At 34.4% G+C, this 15,273-nt stretch overlaps 2 protein-coding genes across 3 annotated transcripts in view; one reads left to right on the forward strand and one right to left on the reverse strand.

Moving 5' to 3' along the window:
* The first annotated feature begins 2,046 nt into the window (after nucleotides 1-2,046).
* Nucleotides 2,047-3,471, forward strand: LOC108978299 (probable 3-hydroxyisobutyrate dehydrogenase, mitochondrial). The gene is made up of 2 exons (XM_018948494.1): nucleotides 2,047-2,150; nucleotides 2,338-3,471. The coding sequence occupies exon 2, from the start codon at nucleotides 2,358-2,360 to the stop codon at nucleotides 3,333-3,335; it is 978 nt and encodes a 325-aa protein (XP_018804039.1). The 5' UTR covers nucleotides 2,047-2,150; nucleotides 2,338-2,357; the 3' UTR covers nucleotides 3,336-3,471.
* Nucleotides 3,472-5,942: 2,471 nt separating this feature from the next.
* Nucleotides 5,943-15,273, reverse strand: part of LOC108978296 (multiple C2 and transmembrane domain-containing protein 1) — a 42,838-nt gene continuing 33,507 nt past the window's right edge. Inside the window, exons 1-9 of one of the 2 annotated variants that reach the window (XM_018948491.1) lie at nucleotides 11,250-11,702; nucleotides 10,871-11,022; nucleotides 10,243-10,758; nucleotides 9,754-9,934; nucleotides 9,463-9,641; nucleotides 9,259-9,378; nucleotides 8,982-9,188; nucleotides 7,305-7,512; nucleotides 5,943-7,227 (exon numbers count right to left, since the gene is read on the reverse strand). In XM_018948491.1, coding sequence (XP_018804036.1) covers nucleotides 7,147-7,227; nucleotides 7,305-7,512; nucleotides 8,982-9,188; nucleotides 9,259-9,378; nucleotides 9,463-9,641; nucleotides 9,754-9,934; nucleotides 10,243-10,758; nucleotides 10,871-11,022; nucleotides 11,250-11,522 — 1,917 coding nt within the window. In that variant the 5' untranslated portion in view covers nucleotides 11,523-11,702 and the 3' untranslated portion in view covers nucleotides 5,943-7,146. Of the gene's footprint in view, nucleotides 7,228-7,304; nucleotides 7,513-8,981; nucleotides 9,189-9,258; nucleotides 9,379-9,462; nucleotides 9,642-9,753; nucleotides 9,935-10,242; nucleotides 10,759-10,870; nucleotides 11,023-11,249; nucleotides 11,703-15,273 lie in introns of those variants that run through there. The other variant, XM_018948490.1, reaches the window with a different exon arrangement.

The following is a 15,273-nucleotide window of genomic DNA, read 5'->3' on the forward strand; positions in this document are numbered from 1 at the left end:
ATTTGTTTCGAAATAAAATTGAGCTAATTCCAAAACAATATAGGCAATAGTTTTTCCAAAAAAAAAAAAAAAAAATAACATAATAATAGTAAAACAATAAAAATTGCAGACAATATTATTGCATAATATCTGAGTTGCATCTGTAGAAGCTTAATTGTTATGAAATCAATATGAAAAACAGAAAAAAGTTTTACCGCATTAATGATAATAATATGTAGTAATGATATTAATACAAAAATACATTTAATTTAACTTAGTTATTATTCTTATTTTTTTCGAATAATTTCAAAAATTTTGACAAATAGTATTAGTTTTAAACTTTTTTTTTTATTTAATATTTTTAAAATTTTTTTCTGAGCTCAATTTATACGAAATTATATAATATTTTAAACACTCAATCCCCCACAATCAATGCCATTTTATATCAAATTGGCTACCCTGTACTTTGAGACGCATATATGCTCACATAACACAATTGGCGCTCTCCCATTATTTTTGTTCTCTAGGTGAGAGTTGCCGCCAAGGCATGTGAAACGAGTGGCCGCTTATAAACGCATATATACACATAAACTCATATACATCGTCATCTAAAATGCAAAATAACATAATATTACTTTTCAAAAGTTTACAAGCAAAGGAAAAACGATACAATAGAAAACACTCATATTGAAACAAAATTTGAGTTTTGGTTAAAAAATGGTTATATATTATTTATAGTTGAGAGCGGAAGCTGAAAATTTACTTTTATGATACATATGTGTATATAATATGATGTAGTGAATCGTAAGCCATAAAAAGCTCAATTTCGATTTTTTTGATGATACGTTGTTTTCATTTTAAGTGACGATATATAATATATTACATGTATGTACATACGATGAATTAGCAAAGTAGCCTTATGTACCAATACATTCGTATGTATATATACTAATATATATTCGTATATGGATATTGTATAGCAGCATGTTCATTGTGACAGAATTTGTTTCTTGTTATCTTGTCTGCGATATCGTTGCCAATCGTGCCCCCACACAAATCAGCTTATACATACGTATTTATTTTGAAGGAGAGGTGGTGAACTAGAGGTGTGCGTTACTTGAACACGCGCTGCTGACATTTTTCTTTCTTTATGTCTATTATATATATTTTTACTAGTATATACTTATGGAATGATGGAAAAATTTCTGATTGACAACGAGGTAGTTTACTGGGCAAGGAAAGTGGTCTTAGAGGTCTTATGCCCAACTATTATTTTTGAAAGCCCTCGGTAATATTTCACGCAAGAACAGAAGTCAGACAACTGAAACAGCTAAAGGTCATTCGAAAACTATTGATTCTTCATGGATTCAACCAATTTAATTAAAGAGAGTTTTTAGAGCTAAAGTTTGGACAAGTCAGAAAAATATATTATAAGACCTTTGTATGCACTAAAATATTACATGAAGTTTAAAGGCATGCTCTACTCAAAAGCGAGTTTTCAAAATCCCAGATAAAGAGGGTTTTACTTGAACCCTATGAAAGTTATAAATATTTTTTTTTTTTTTTTTTTTGAACACACATGATCCAGATTTCGTCCCCCATAAGCAAAGCTCTTCGATCCGTCAGTGCAAAACATGTTTTTATACATACACTGTGACAAAAAATCACCCGGAAATTGCAAATAAATTTATCAAAAACGGTCGGGAAATCGTTGAGGACATGCCTGATTTTGGAGGACTTTCCTGTTCACCAGATTTTGCTCCGTGTGATTTTTTCTTGTTCTTCAAATGGAAATTGCAGCTACATGGAACCCGTTTTTGAAGATATAAAAGAAAATTCGCTGAAGGAACTGAAGTCCATCCTCAAAAGTGCTTATGAAAAGTGTTTCGAGGATTGGAAAAATCGTTAGTATAAGGGTATTACATCGGGTGGGTATTACTTTGAAGGCGGCAAAATAAATATTGACGAATAATCAGATGTTTTGTCTTTTATTTACAATTTCCGGGTACTTTATGGTCACAATGTGTGTATATGCTGCTTTAGTTTTCCAAACAAATAAGTTCTTCTAGCATTCTAGGAGGTTAGGCAGCAATGCGAAAGCTGAAGATAGTTCAGTGTGCTGCTCAGCGTTGACCGACGTGGATTGCTTTTGTGGAACTTTTGTACAGCTGGTATGTAGAAATATAGTGAGCACTACATAAATACATACGTGTGTGTGTTTGGAGAATATTTACACATTGGTGATACATATTTACATACCTATATGCATATGTTTTTATTTATGTGGCTGCTTGGAATATTTGAAGTAGCAATTGCGTAACACACAGTTGATCAATTGTTATTGCTTCTCGATTATAGTTAATTAAACCGTAGGGAAAATGGCACTACGTATCGTCTTCACAATGCCCGTGACCAAGGCTATGAGCCAAACTTTGGTGCGTGCCATGTCATCACAGGCCGTTGCCTCCAAGAATGTTGGCTTTATCGGACTCGGCAATATGGGCGGTCATATGGCTAGCAATCTGATCAAGCAGGGTCACAAATTACATGTCTTTGATATATCGAAGCAGGCTTGCGACAATTTGAAAGCCAAGGGCGCCACAGTCTATGATAAGACCACCGATTTGGCGAAGAACTCTGACTATGTGATCACCATGTTGCCCAATAATGATATTGTGTGGAAGGCTTACAACGAAATGACTGCGGATGGTGTTAATAAGAACACTGTCTTCATCGATTCATCCACCATCGATCCCAATTTGGTCAGAGAGTTGCAGAAGTTTATTAGCGAAAAGGGTGCGCGCTTTATTGACGCACCCGTATCGGGTGGTGTACCTGGCGCTGAGCAGGCCACACTGACATTTATGGTTGGCGGTACGAAAGATGAATACAACACAGTCAAACCCATTCTGGAAGGTATGGGCAAACGTATAACATACTGTGGCAGCTATGGCATGGGTCAGGCGGCGAAATTGTGCAACAACATGATGTTGGCCATTTCCATGATTGGCACATCGGAGGCCATGAATTTGGCCATACGCCAAGGTTTGGACCCACATGTATTTGCCGAAATCATTAACTCATCAACTGGCCGCTGCTGGTCGTCGGAGTCGTACAACCCAGTGCCCGGCGTGACACCCACTGCACCGAGTAATAGAGACTATGCTGGCGGTTTTTCCACCGATTTGATTACTAAGGATTTGGGTCTGGCTGGCGGTGTGGCCACGGCGACAAACACTCCCATTCCTTTGGGCGCTCTGTCTCATCAGATATACCGTACACTGAAAGCTCACGGCTTGGGCAACAAGGATTTCTCGGTTGTCTATGAATTCATGAAGAATGAGGCCAACAACTAAGGAGGCGTTTAGCTTTAAATTGCAAGTATTCTTAACTCTACTTGTGACATTTTGAATTCTTACCAGAATTGCATTTATTGAAATATTTTTCTATTAAATTTTATATACTTGTACATCTAATTGTATGTAAATTTAAGTGTTGAGCATTTTTTTTATTAAAAATTAAAAAATAAAAATTTTTCTAAATTCAAAATTTATATTAGTACATACGATATATAATGTACATATATAAGAATATCGTAAGAAACTCTTACGATGCGTGGGTTGGGACTTAGAATTGTTGGTATTTTCAAGAACTCAGCTTATCGGCATGGCTCTCTTATCAGTTGGACTGCAGATATTAAGATTTTTAAATTTATATAGACCAGCATTTGCCAACTACACATGTCTACGCAACTGCCTGTATATATGAAATAAATCTGTATGTTTGAAACTAGGTGTGTTGTACACTGCTAAAGTATACATAAAATATCCACAGATAGAGTAAAGACTTAGCAACTTTTCTCCACATTTCACTTATCAAACATTTTTGCTTAATACCACATACATAACGTAGCGAGAGAGCGCAAGATCTCATGCTAAGTGAGAATTTTCGGAATAAACATTTCAATATAATGCCAAACTTTAAATTCAAGAAGCTCTTTCATAAAGTTTATTTTATATTTTTTAAGTTTTCAAAATGAGATGTGAAAATAACTTCACATTTTTTAATGTTTTTTTTCGAAAAGCTTAGAAATGCGAAAGCTTTTTTCAAATAGAAAGCTTTTCATAAATTCCTACTGTCAGTGCTGCGTACAACAAAACTGATTTGATAAGCGATCACGCCATTTAGTGTGTATATAATTTAATTTAAAAGTTTTGTAAGCAACAAATAATTGCATAGCGAGAAGCTTTTCTTCGTTCGTGTGCTGGTGTTGATCTTGCCTACCTAACTCAATAAAATGCAAGTAAATTTTAAACATAAAAATTAATACTAATGTCGTCGTCCGATTATGAAAATAAATATTATAATGTAACGTAAAACAAGGACATGGAGTTATTAATATTTAGTTTATTAAATAGTGGCTGGAGGAAGGAAGTGCATAACATATGTACTTGTATATATGGAGATTCTTATTAGGGAGTTATATCCACTTGCAAGTAAGAAAAAAAAATGCTTTGATTTATTTTTTATTGATTATACATTTTGACAAAAAACGACTCGTACCAAGGAGAATAACGTAAACAGGTCTCTTTGGATATGTTTAGTCGTGCGAAGTTCGATCCCATATTCATGAAGAGTATTATATAATAACTACCGATGAGACATGAGTATATGATGGTAAATGCATTACATGTGGTGGGGACTACTTTGAAGGCAAAGTAAATATTGATGAATAATTAAACATTTTTCATTTTATTTACAATTATTTTTTTGTCACAATGAATTTTTAATTTTTTTCTTTTGTCTCAATGAATATAGAATATAACTAAATAAAAATAAAGTACAGACATAGAATTTAATGTACTTTAATAATCGCTGATTAATTTTTTTTTTAATTTTGCATTCTTCTGGTGTTGTAGCCGGTCTGACGGGGACGAAAAATTATTCTGATTAAAATTATCTCAAATTTAAAAAGGTTTAGAAAAAGTTAAAGATCGGAGATATGGCAAAATTTTTCGATTTGCGACTTCCAAAAAGAAGTAGTTTTTTTTTTTTTGTGAAAAAATTACCATTCGGAGTTGATCAAAAAATCGAAATTTTTATCAAAAACTTTATTTGTCAATAATTACCTGACAAAAAATATATCTAAGAGTGAAAATTTGAGGTCGATGGGCTCAGGCGTCTCGGAAGAATTTTTTTCACCGACTTCAAAAACAAAGCTTTGAGAAAAACGCTTTTAACTTTTTTTATTTTTCCCAATATCTTTGAAACTATTTTTGGATTCGGGTATTGTCAATTTTTCGGACATGTGATTAGTGTTATTGACCTAATACTTGCGAAGTTGTATTATTAGAATCAAAAAGCAGAAGAAGTTTTCATATTTATGTTTTCTTTAATGGGTATTAATCAAGTACAGCGTTTATCAATAGGCATGACATGATTATGACAATTGGTGGCGGCAATGTTTGCTTACAGTTCACGTTTTCCGCTGGCTAATGGCTTCGTCAGCAAAAAAAAAATTTGCCGCCATTGGGGTGAGTCAAATCCTCGTTTGGCTCAGGAAACGCAATTACATCCCCAAAATAAACTGTTTGGTGTGGATTGCGGTAAAGTAGCAGCATCGAGCCTTATTTCTTTCGAAAAACAACGCTTAGAACATGATGTTGGCCGACCTTCTTTCCCCGAATTCGATGAAGTCGCATTGACCGATCGCTATTTCTACCGGATTGAATGAAAAAAGTTAAGAAACACCAACACCAACAGTGTTTCCCGCTCTGTTCCCTTTCCAAATCAAAGTAGTAATAATGTAGAAGCTTAAAGCTTAAACGATTTTTTCATGGCCGGATTGGATTTTGTTTGTGATATTTACTCCAAAGAGTTCAAATTTTTGCAATTTTTGGATTTGGGTTTTTTTTTTTTTTTTTTTTTTTTTTTTTTTGATAAACGTTTAGTAAAATCAAATCTTAGGGTTCTAATTTTATTTTGCAGTAAAATAAAATAAAATTTTTCTTTTAGAATTTTGTTGATGTTAATAGTTTAATGGTGCATAAGCTTCGTGTGCGGTTAAAATAAATGTTTTCTTACTCGCTAATAAAAAGTGTACCTGAAAAATTAATGTAACTGTACATTGCTATAATATTAAGTAATAAGTGTTTACACTGCTGGGACAATTAGCAGGAATACTGGCTTCAATTAAGCTTAAGAAATTTGTTAACTAAATTCGTGTGCCTATTAAATATGAGTCTAATAAATTTATCTCTTAGAAAATATCACAAATCTTGTAACAAATCGCTTAAATAATATTTGAATATCTATGCTAAGTATAAATTTCAATATAATTAGGTATGTGCTAGCATTTTTTTGTTTTTGGTATTAGTTAATTAAATTTTAATTTGACAATCCGAATATTATGCTATGTATGTTGTTAAAAAAATTAATTATTTATTTTGTGAAAAACATTTAGGTATGACTTAAGTGGAATTAATAAGTACTTAAGCAACTATGTTTGTATTTACAGTTATACTAATACAATTTTCGAGTGAAATAGTTTTAGTAAAGTGCTAAGAATTGGTTTTTTTTTTTTTTTGGTTTTTGTAAATAGTGTAGTTTGCTCTTTTTAATAAATACCGTAAATACTTATATGAATGATTGTTTGAGTGTATATTTATAAGTAAAAATATTAATTATCAGTTAATTTCATCAGTAATCAACAGTTAATTGCATAAGTTTAAATATCATTTATCATTAATTGTGTAAGCTTTGGAACTTGGAAGTGCCTTTTTTTGGATGTGTTTTCAATAAATTGCTTAAGTTTTCGAAAGTTCACATTTAAGTCAATCATTAAGTTTAGTTTAGTAAAGTCATCATTTAATTTTGTTGTTGTTTTTTTGTTGAGATTATATGCTAAAGTATGTGGATCACTTATAGTTTACACAATTTTTGCTAATTTGATTTTTTTACGCCTTTACCGTAAGCTTTATTCAGTTGCTGCTTCAAGTTGTCACGACTTGCTTTGAATATGTTGCGCACGGAGCGTGTTCTTGCGCTGCCAACATGTTGCGGCAACATGCCACCGTCGGTGCCAGCATCATTGAAACCAATTTGCTGCGACACGGTCGTGCTCTGGAATTGTTGCAGCGCACCAGTGGCATCTAAATTGGCAATGGACTATGAAGCTTTGAATTTTTTCTTGGGATTATTGCGCGACTGATCGGTGGGCGCTGTGGGTGGCAGTTCACGGAATTGATTCTGAAAAGTCGAAAGTCGAAAAAAGTCTGGCATTAAAAAGCTTCAAAGCCACATAAAACTGAAGCTGAGATACTCACGATTTGTTCATCGTCTGGCACACGTGATAGGAAGTCCAACAGCTCATTATTCGGTATCGTGTTTGGGCGTAGAATGCGTCGCGAGAACTTCATAATGCCCCAGAAGAGTAGCAGAAAGCGTATGGGTATGAAGTGCAAGACCACAATACCGCCAACTAGCAGCGCCACTGCGAGCCACGTTAGTTCCGGGACGGAAAAATTAAAAGTACTAGACGTAAAAAAATTTAGAAAATTCAATCGTAGTCAAAATATTTTGTACGGTAGATGTTGGGTGAGAAAAAATTTTGTAACATTTCCTATACCACTTAAATTATAAAAAAAAAAAGATTAAATAAGAAAACTTGGATTTTTATATATTGGATGAACACATAATTTTGTTAATAATTTTTAGAGTTGCTACCAGGTTAAAATTTCGAATTTTTGGAGCATATAAAATATGGCAAAACTATCCACATTTATACTGCGTTAGCAAATTAAAAAATGTTATTGTGAGAAACTATAAAGGAAAGATATTATAGTTTTACAGTTGCCACCTAATTGTGATTTCAACAATAAGACATGAAATAAGAAACCCTGATTTTTTATTGTTGGGTGCGCAAAATTTTTAGTAGTTATTTTTAGAGTTGCCACCTGGTTTAACTTTAAAGTTGTTGGGGCATATAAAATATAACAAAACTTTAAATGTAGGTAATGAATGAGCAAACACATTTTTTTATATTTTTAGAGTTGCCACCTGTTTTAAAGTTCAAATTGTTGGAATTGTCGAGACCTTATTTAATATTTAATTAAAAAATATATAAAATATGAAAAACAAGAATTTTGGTCATTGGATGAGCAAATACATTTAGTAATAAATTTTAGAGTTGCCACCTCGTTTAACTTTAAAATTATTGAAACAAATAGAATTTGCCAAAACTTTAAATGTAGACATTCCTTGGGTAAAAATATTTTCAGAGTTGCCACCTGTTCTAAAATTCAAATTGTTATAAAATGTAATATAATATGAAAATTATTTTGTGAAAAATTGGAAAAAACGTTTTTTTATTTTTGGAGTTGCTAAATAAATTTTAATTTAAGTAAAAATATATAAATTATTAATCATGCCGCCAGGTGTGCAATCCTATAGGGTATTTCAATTGTATACCCGAAAATTTAGTATATATATACTATATAATATATTCACTCTTGCAGAAATTAGGATACAAACAGCTAGTTAAGAAAACAATAAGTCTTAATGACGTTGCCAGTTTATTTTAAAAAATATTGTAAAGAAATAAAATTAAAATTTTATCTTTAATACTTAAATTTTGAATAATTCTGGAAACTGCCGAGACCTTTTATAAAATATAGAACTCTTGAAAGTGTTAGTATACATATCTTCCAATCTAACTTTATCTTGTTCGTGTATCAAAAGTTTTGGCAATGCGAACCGAACCTTTTACCGAGAGATCAATATTTTTAATTCTTTAAGTTCGATATTTGTTAGAAACCCAAAATTGTTCAAGCGAGCAATTCGTCTTCAACGACCCTAACTTTAAGAATAGAATGGGATGTAGGAGTATTTTCTTTAGTGTCAATTCTTATCTTCATGAGTAATCGAAAGCTTGCCTAAACACCAAGCCGATCTAACTTCCCCCCACTCACACCTGCACACGTACACATGTAATTTGCACTTACTTTTTAGTGCTTTCGCCGAGCGACGCCAGATAGCCAATCGTGTTTTGCACCGTTTGAGAGACTTCCTGTATGGTTTGTAGACGCTCTTTAATCGATTTCTTCTCCTCCTTCTCCTTATCATCGTCATCATCCTCATCGTAGTCGTAATCATAGTAGCCAGCGGCAGGATCATTACTCGTACCGGTAATCATGCGCACCAACCAGTTTCTGTAAGAGCATAAATAATGAAATGTAAATACTTGCAATTATATAAAATATTGAAAAAACGGCAACGCACTTGATTATGATTAGCAGCAAGACTAATGGCACAGTCGCCAAATTGCCATAGACGCAGGCCAATATCCACAGAGCAAAAGCGATGGCTGAGCGCAGCGGTGACTCCCATTCAAAGCAACTTCTGCGAATGGAAAGTGAAAGAAAAAGCAATCGATACGTAAAACACATGATGTATTTAACTTCTTAATTTCAGTTTATTACTTACTGTACGTAACGCGCCGCATCCAAAATATACATAATTATCACTTTCAGTCTGTTGACGTTTCGTAGAAAGAGTTGGCGCTTGAATTTCGCTTCCTGTTGTATCAGTTTCTCCTCTTTCGGCTGTAATATACGACAAATGGCACGCACATCATTCCAAAGTACGGTCATCTCAAGGCAGATCTGTGGTGTGAAAGAAAAGAAATAATTCAGTTATACTTGAGGAAAAGTTCTGTGGAAGTCAGTAGGTTTGCGAGGTCCACTAAAATCCAAAATGTTGGTAATCGAAACTTACCTGTGGCGATAATCCTTTGGCCCGCGCGCAAAGATTTTTGTCTTTTAGAGTATACCAGCGTTTGACACCATTTTTGATGCGCAGTAGTGGAATTGCAAGCTTCCCCAAAAATTCGACGCGATGATCGCGATCTTCGTCGTAGACTGTTATCTCGAGTACTTGTGTGACGTCCTTGACATTGCTGGTGGACAAAAAAATATCGAAAAATTTTTTGGGATCAAAAGTTTTAGAACTGAGCTTCTTTATTATAACAATAACTATTGTTTACGGTAAGCCATACCGAGCTTTTGCCACTATTTAACTGTATAAGTTCGAAGAATATAAGTTTTGGAAGCACAAATTAATAGAAAATTCACTAAACTTTCGGTTTGTGACACTTAACATTACCATAAAATTCTAAGAAACCATACATAACTTTCAAACAAAGTTTTTTTTTATCTTAATCAAACTCATAAATCATAGCCCCTATTCAAATATTTTAATACTCACAAGGTAAAAATTTTATTCCACGTCGGCGTTAACGTCTTATATTCGGTTTGTGTCTGTAAGCGCGCATTACCCAACTCGAGCACACAAAATGGGTCGGACTTGCCGCCGATGTCAGCTGCCGCCAAACCCGTCGCACCGAACACTTTCACTGTCAGATGTCCGACATCGCGTAAATTCTGAAAACAACGATGCCAACGATAACGATCGCGCATGATTTTCATCTCACGTGGATCCTCCTTGTACGCTTTGAGATCGGTAATTGTTTCTAGCGCGGTAGTGCCGCTTATGGTCAACATAAGAAACACTTCACCGGAACAGTCTTCAAAGGCACGCCAAATGCCATGTGTGGTCTCACGTTGGAACACGCTCAAATCAATGTTGGCTTTGCCGTAGAGCGCATTGCGATTCCAAAGCGAGATTTCCAGATTTTGGTCATCATCGAAGAGATGCAAATCGAATTGTTCCAGCCAACGTTCGGTCCAGGAAGACTTACTTTTGTACTTCTCATTGCCGAGTCTGACGTATGAAAGGAGAGAGAGAAAAAGAGGGAGAAAAAGAAAAAGTTATCAAAAAAGTTTCAGTTTTTTGGTTACTAAATGCAACATTTGGTGATCTTTATTGTACCCACCTAAATTTAATATGTATATCGGTGAGTTTGCTACCATCGTCGGCCAATGGCAGATCTTTGGCTTTGACCAACAATATCGTGACGACCGAGCTCCAGATCTGTGATTTCAAACGCTTCGATGATTCGGCCAATTTAGTATTGCGCTGAAAGTGCTGCGAATAAAAATAGACATTGCAAAAATTCGTTAGACAGCAAAAGTCAACTATATTATGTAACCAAATTTAATGAATCCGTGCGTCAACAAGGTCAGCTGGAGCAGGAAGTATTAAAAAAAAAAAAAAAAATCAAGTGAATTTGCCGTGTCCAATTTGACCAACTAACCCACTAAAAACTCAACACGCTAGCTGTCTCTCAACCCCGTTTACACTCGCTCCCATACCTCCATTAACTCACTGAACTCCATTTGCAGTCGTTGCCGCACGACGGAGCGTTTGCGTCGCAGCCGTTGCATCAACAAATCCGACGTGCATTTACCCAGCGGCCTGCTGCTGCCAGCCACTTGTAGACTGCTGCTTTTCTTGGTTTTATCCACCGTCCGATTTGAATTGTCTGTGATTTTAATGCTATTTGAATTGGCGTAAAACACGACGCTATTTTTCCCGCACGTCTTCTCGCTACTATTATCACTGCTGCCCGTTGTATAGCTCTCCATTGCGGAAGCTTGAGGAGTCAGCAAGTTGATTTCAAGATTTCGAATAAGAAAATATATTTTTTTAAACCGCTTTGACTGAAAATTGTTTTAGAAATAAATTTCACAGATTTTTTCTTCACTTTTGGTTTTAGTTTTTTTTTGTGGAACGCACGCGTCACAAATTTATTACCGACGCCTGAGTCTTTTCGCGCAATACTAATTTCAAGTCGAACCCATTTGCTTGCTTACTCAACTACTGGAGCGGTGTAGATAAAGCTTTGGCTTGCAACAGCGACTAATTTACGCTCTGTCGATAATACAACTACTATATTACAATAATGTATGCGTGCCCTGTAGGAAATGAAAGTGTTTTGCAATTTAACGCTAAACATATTGGGTAGATGAAAAAGTCTTTTCGTATTCCTACTGAAATTAAACCTGGTTAATCTTTTCCATAATTTCATCGCGTGTTTCTACGATAGGTCGACCGGAGCGAGATGCAACTTTCGCGAGCGAATCATTGCTATGCTAATCGAACTGATACAGGATCGTCTCCGTAAACTTGACAAATTTCATTGGTGGCTTGTGTGGGGTTCTTCCTTTTTTTATACAAAAATTTTCAAATAATAACGAATTTCTTCATTATTTTCCCCCATATTTGAATAGCTGTAACTTTGTCTAATTTCTCAAATTTAATTTTTTTGTTAAGCTTAATCTTTCCAGCACTATGTGGTATGACACAATGTGATTGGTAGCACTGGAGATATACGACTGAAATGACATCTATTGATTTTTTCGACTGAAATTATAATTTAAGCTTGGCTCAGGCCTATTTCAGAAACAATAGCTTAATTTCCAATATGAAGAATTAATATTTGATATGATATATAATATAAGTCAACTCGTCTATTGCTTTCCCGCAGGGTATTTACTATTTCTGTAAGCGAACATGCATATACGCACTCGTATGTAAGTAAATAAACGAAAAATAATGACTAAGGGAGTCATTACGAGCTCGCACAATGAAAGCGAGAAGTCATACTTGGGTTTTTTGAAAAATTATAAATACAAACAGATATATAGTATGTACAAAAGAGTTGATAATTGCTCCAACTATAATTGAACCTTTACTCTCTGTTTCAAGAGCTAGGCAAAGTTAAATTAAGTTTCGTTGCGAGTATTGTTTCAGCATCAGAAAATGGTCGTATTTGATACACGTAATGAAGTACGAGCTGATTTTGGGACGCTATCATTTCATTTAACTGGTAAAATATATAGTTTGAGTCATGTAATAAGGGAACATACTCAACTCGTACTCCAATTAAATTAATTGTAATTTCTAAATATTCAAATTGTCTCAGGTGGAACTGAATTATTCTTCGTCTCGCCCCATTCTCTCGCTGCCTCGTTGATGCTTTGTTTGAATGCGCTCCTGTCTAAAGAAACACTAAGAGGCTATACCTATGTGTAAATTTGTACTTAAATTGAGCTGCTCTTGTTTTCTCTTTTTCAATATACGTATGTAAATAATTGCCGATATTCAGCGAGCAGCGATCGCAGCATAAAGACAATAAATGTTAGCGCTCTAAGCTTTAATTTTACAAACTTCGATACAATGTTTGTCACATCCACCTGTGGTCGAATTGCTATGCAAAAGATTTGTAATGTTTGTTTGTATTTCTTGTGTGCGCGTGGGTTGACCCTAAACTTGGAGTTTCGCCTGTAAATATTTATGTTTATGGAATGTTAATATTTATCCGTGCCATTTGGCAATTGTGGATTTGTTTGATCTTTTAATTATATCTACATTGCCATAGTGGCCGGCCGATAAGTACGCATGTTAGCATCACGGGCACTATCGGCATTGCCATTATGTATATATAAGATGAGATGGCATCGCTCCCAAAATTTGTGCTTGTACAGATATTGAGCTTATCAGTTTAAAATCGACAACACTATTATATGGGCAAATGTGGGTTGGTCAAGTACTATTTATTTCCAATCTTCATAGTTAAACGAGGGAAGAGACTAACACTAGTTTTAAAATAATCAAAAAAAAAAAAAAAACATGTTTTTCATCATATTTGCCGGAAAAATTGCTCAATTCGATACCACTTCACTTCGAGTCACTTCAGCGTTACTCTGATGGACTAGCATTTTATCAGACTATTGACTATTACCTCAGAAGCATTCACCATTAGATGACTCAAATCTTATTTCTTGTCGGGTTTTTGTATGAGAGGAATCATTAATGCAGTCTTGAAAGTAGTCGCTGAACTTTATAGAGATTCCTACTCCTTACAAACTCTTTACTACTCCTTACAAAAATATGCATTTTCATAAGTGTTCTGTCGTTACAGCAACCTCTTCTCGAGCCACAACTGATGTTGCTTAAAGGTATGTCATTGGCATTGTTTGAAAGCTAATTTCTAACTTTAACAAATTTAACTTTCGCTTTTTAGAATCTCACAGGTGTTCACTACTTTTATAATAGTAAATAAAACTATGTAACCTATAATTGCTATTATGCCGGTTGATAAGTATTCCTATATGATGGCATGAGTGCTATAAATTTTTGTCTGACTATGTATTTACACTTAAAAACAGTGGTGCACATGCAATTTACAATTTATATAATGTGATTAATTAATACTGCTACGTTAAAGGTGTCCTTGTGGTTGAAGTTATTATACACTCGATACCATGAGTAACAGTTCGAGGAATCACGTTTACTTCTCCTTAAGCAGTTACATGGGTTTAATAGCTTCAACAAAAAAAAAAAAAAAAAAAAAAAAAAAAAAATTATGTTCTTATTTCATGCTAAAATGTCTCAAGATTATTGGCCTCAAATCGATTCAAGTACTAGTTTTTGAGATACAGCCTAGAAAACTAGCGGGCTTGCGGTCAGCTATGGTTTAGTCACTAAAAACTTTGAACTCGTTTTTCTCGAAACTGCTTTTTAAAGACATGTCAAATTTCGTGAAGATACCACGTCAATGCGAAAGTTTTGCCATACAAGAACTTAATTCCGATCGTTCGGTTTGTATGACAGCTATATGATATAGTGAGCCGATCTGAACAATTTATTTCGGTATTACATTATTTCTATAAATAATAAATTTCGTCAAGATATATCGTTAAATGAGGAAGTTTCCCATGCAAACATTTTATTCCGATCATTCATTTGTATGACAGCTATACGCTATAGTTAACTGATCTAAACAATTTCTTAGGAGATTACATTGTTGCTTTAGAAAATAACATGCGCCAACTTTCGTGAATATATATTGCAAAATGTGAAAGTTTTCCATATAAGAACTTGATTCCGATGGTTCAGTTTGTATGGCAGCTTAATGTTATAGTGGTCCGATATCGGCAGTTCCGACAAATGAGCAGCTTCTTGAAGAGAAAATGATGGTTGCAAAATTTCAAAATGTTATATTAAAATCTGAGGGACTAGTTCGTATATATACAGACAGACGGTCATGGCTAAATCGACACAGCTCGACATACTGCTTATTTATATATATACTTTATAGGGTCTCTGACCCTTCCTTCTGGGTGTTACAAACTTCGTGACAAACTGTTCAGGGTATAAAAATAAAATTTTCACCTTATTTGGTTTTAGTTGATCCAATACTTAGTTTATGGACATATTTAAGGTAGGTACTTTTAAAATTTTATTTTTACTGATCCTGTAAGAAGTTGTGATGTCAAGGTAGAGGCACTGGTTTTCGGGGTACCTGTCAGAAATGACTTCTTAATGGCCGAG

The sequence above is a fragment of the Bactrocera latifrons genome, unplaced genomic scaffold (assembly GCF_001853355.1).
Source record: "Bactrocera latifrons isolate USDA-ARS-PBARC rearing strain unplaced genomic scaffold, ASM185335v1 scaffold_12, whole genome shotgun sequence".
Taxonomy (NCBI): Eukaryota; Metazoa; Arthropoda; class Insecta; order Diptera; family Tephritidae; genus Bactrocera; species Bactrocera latifrons.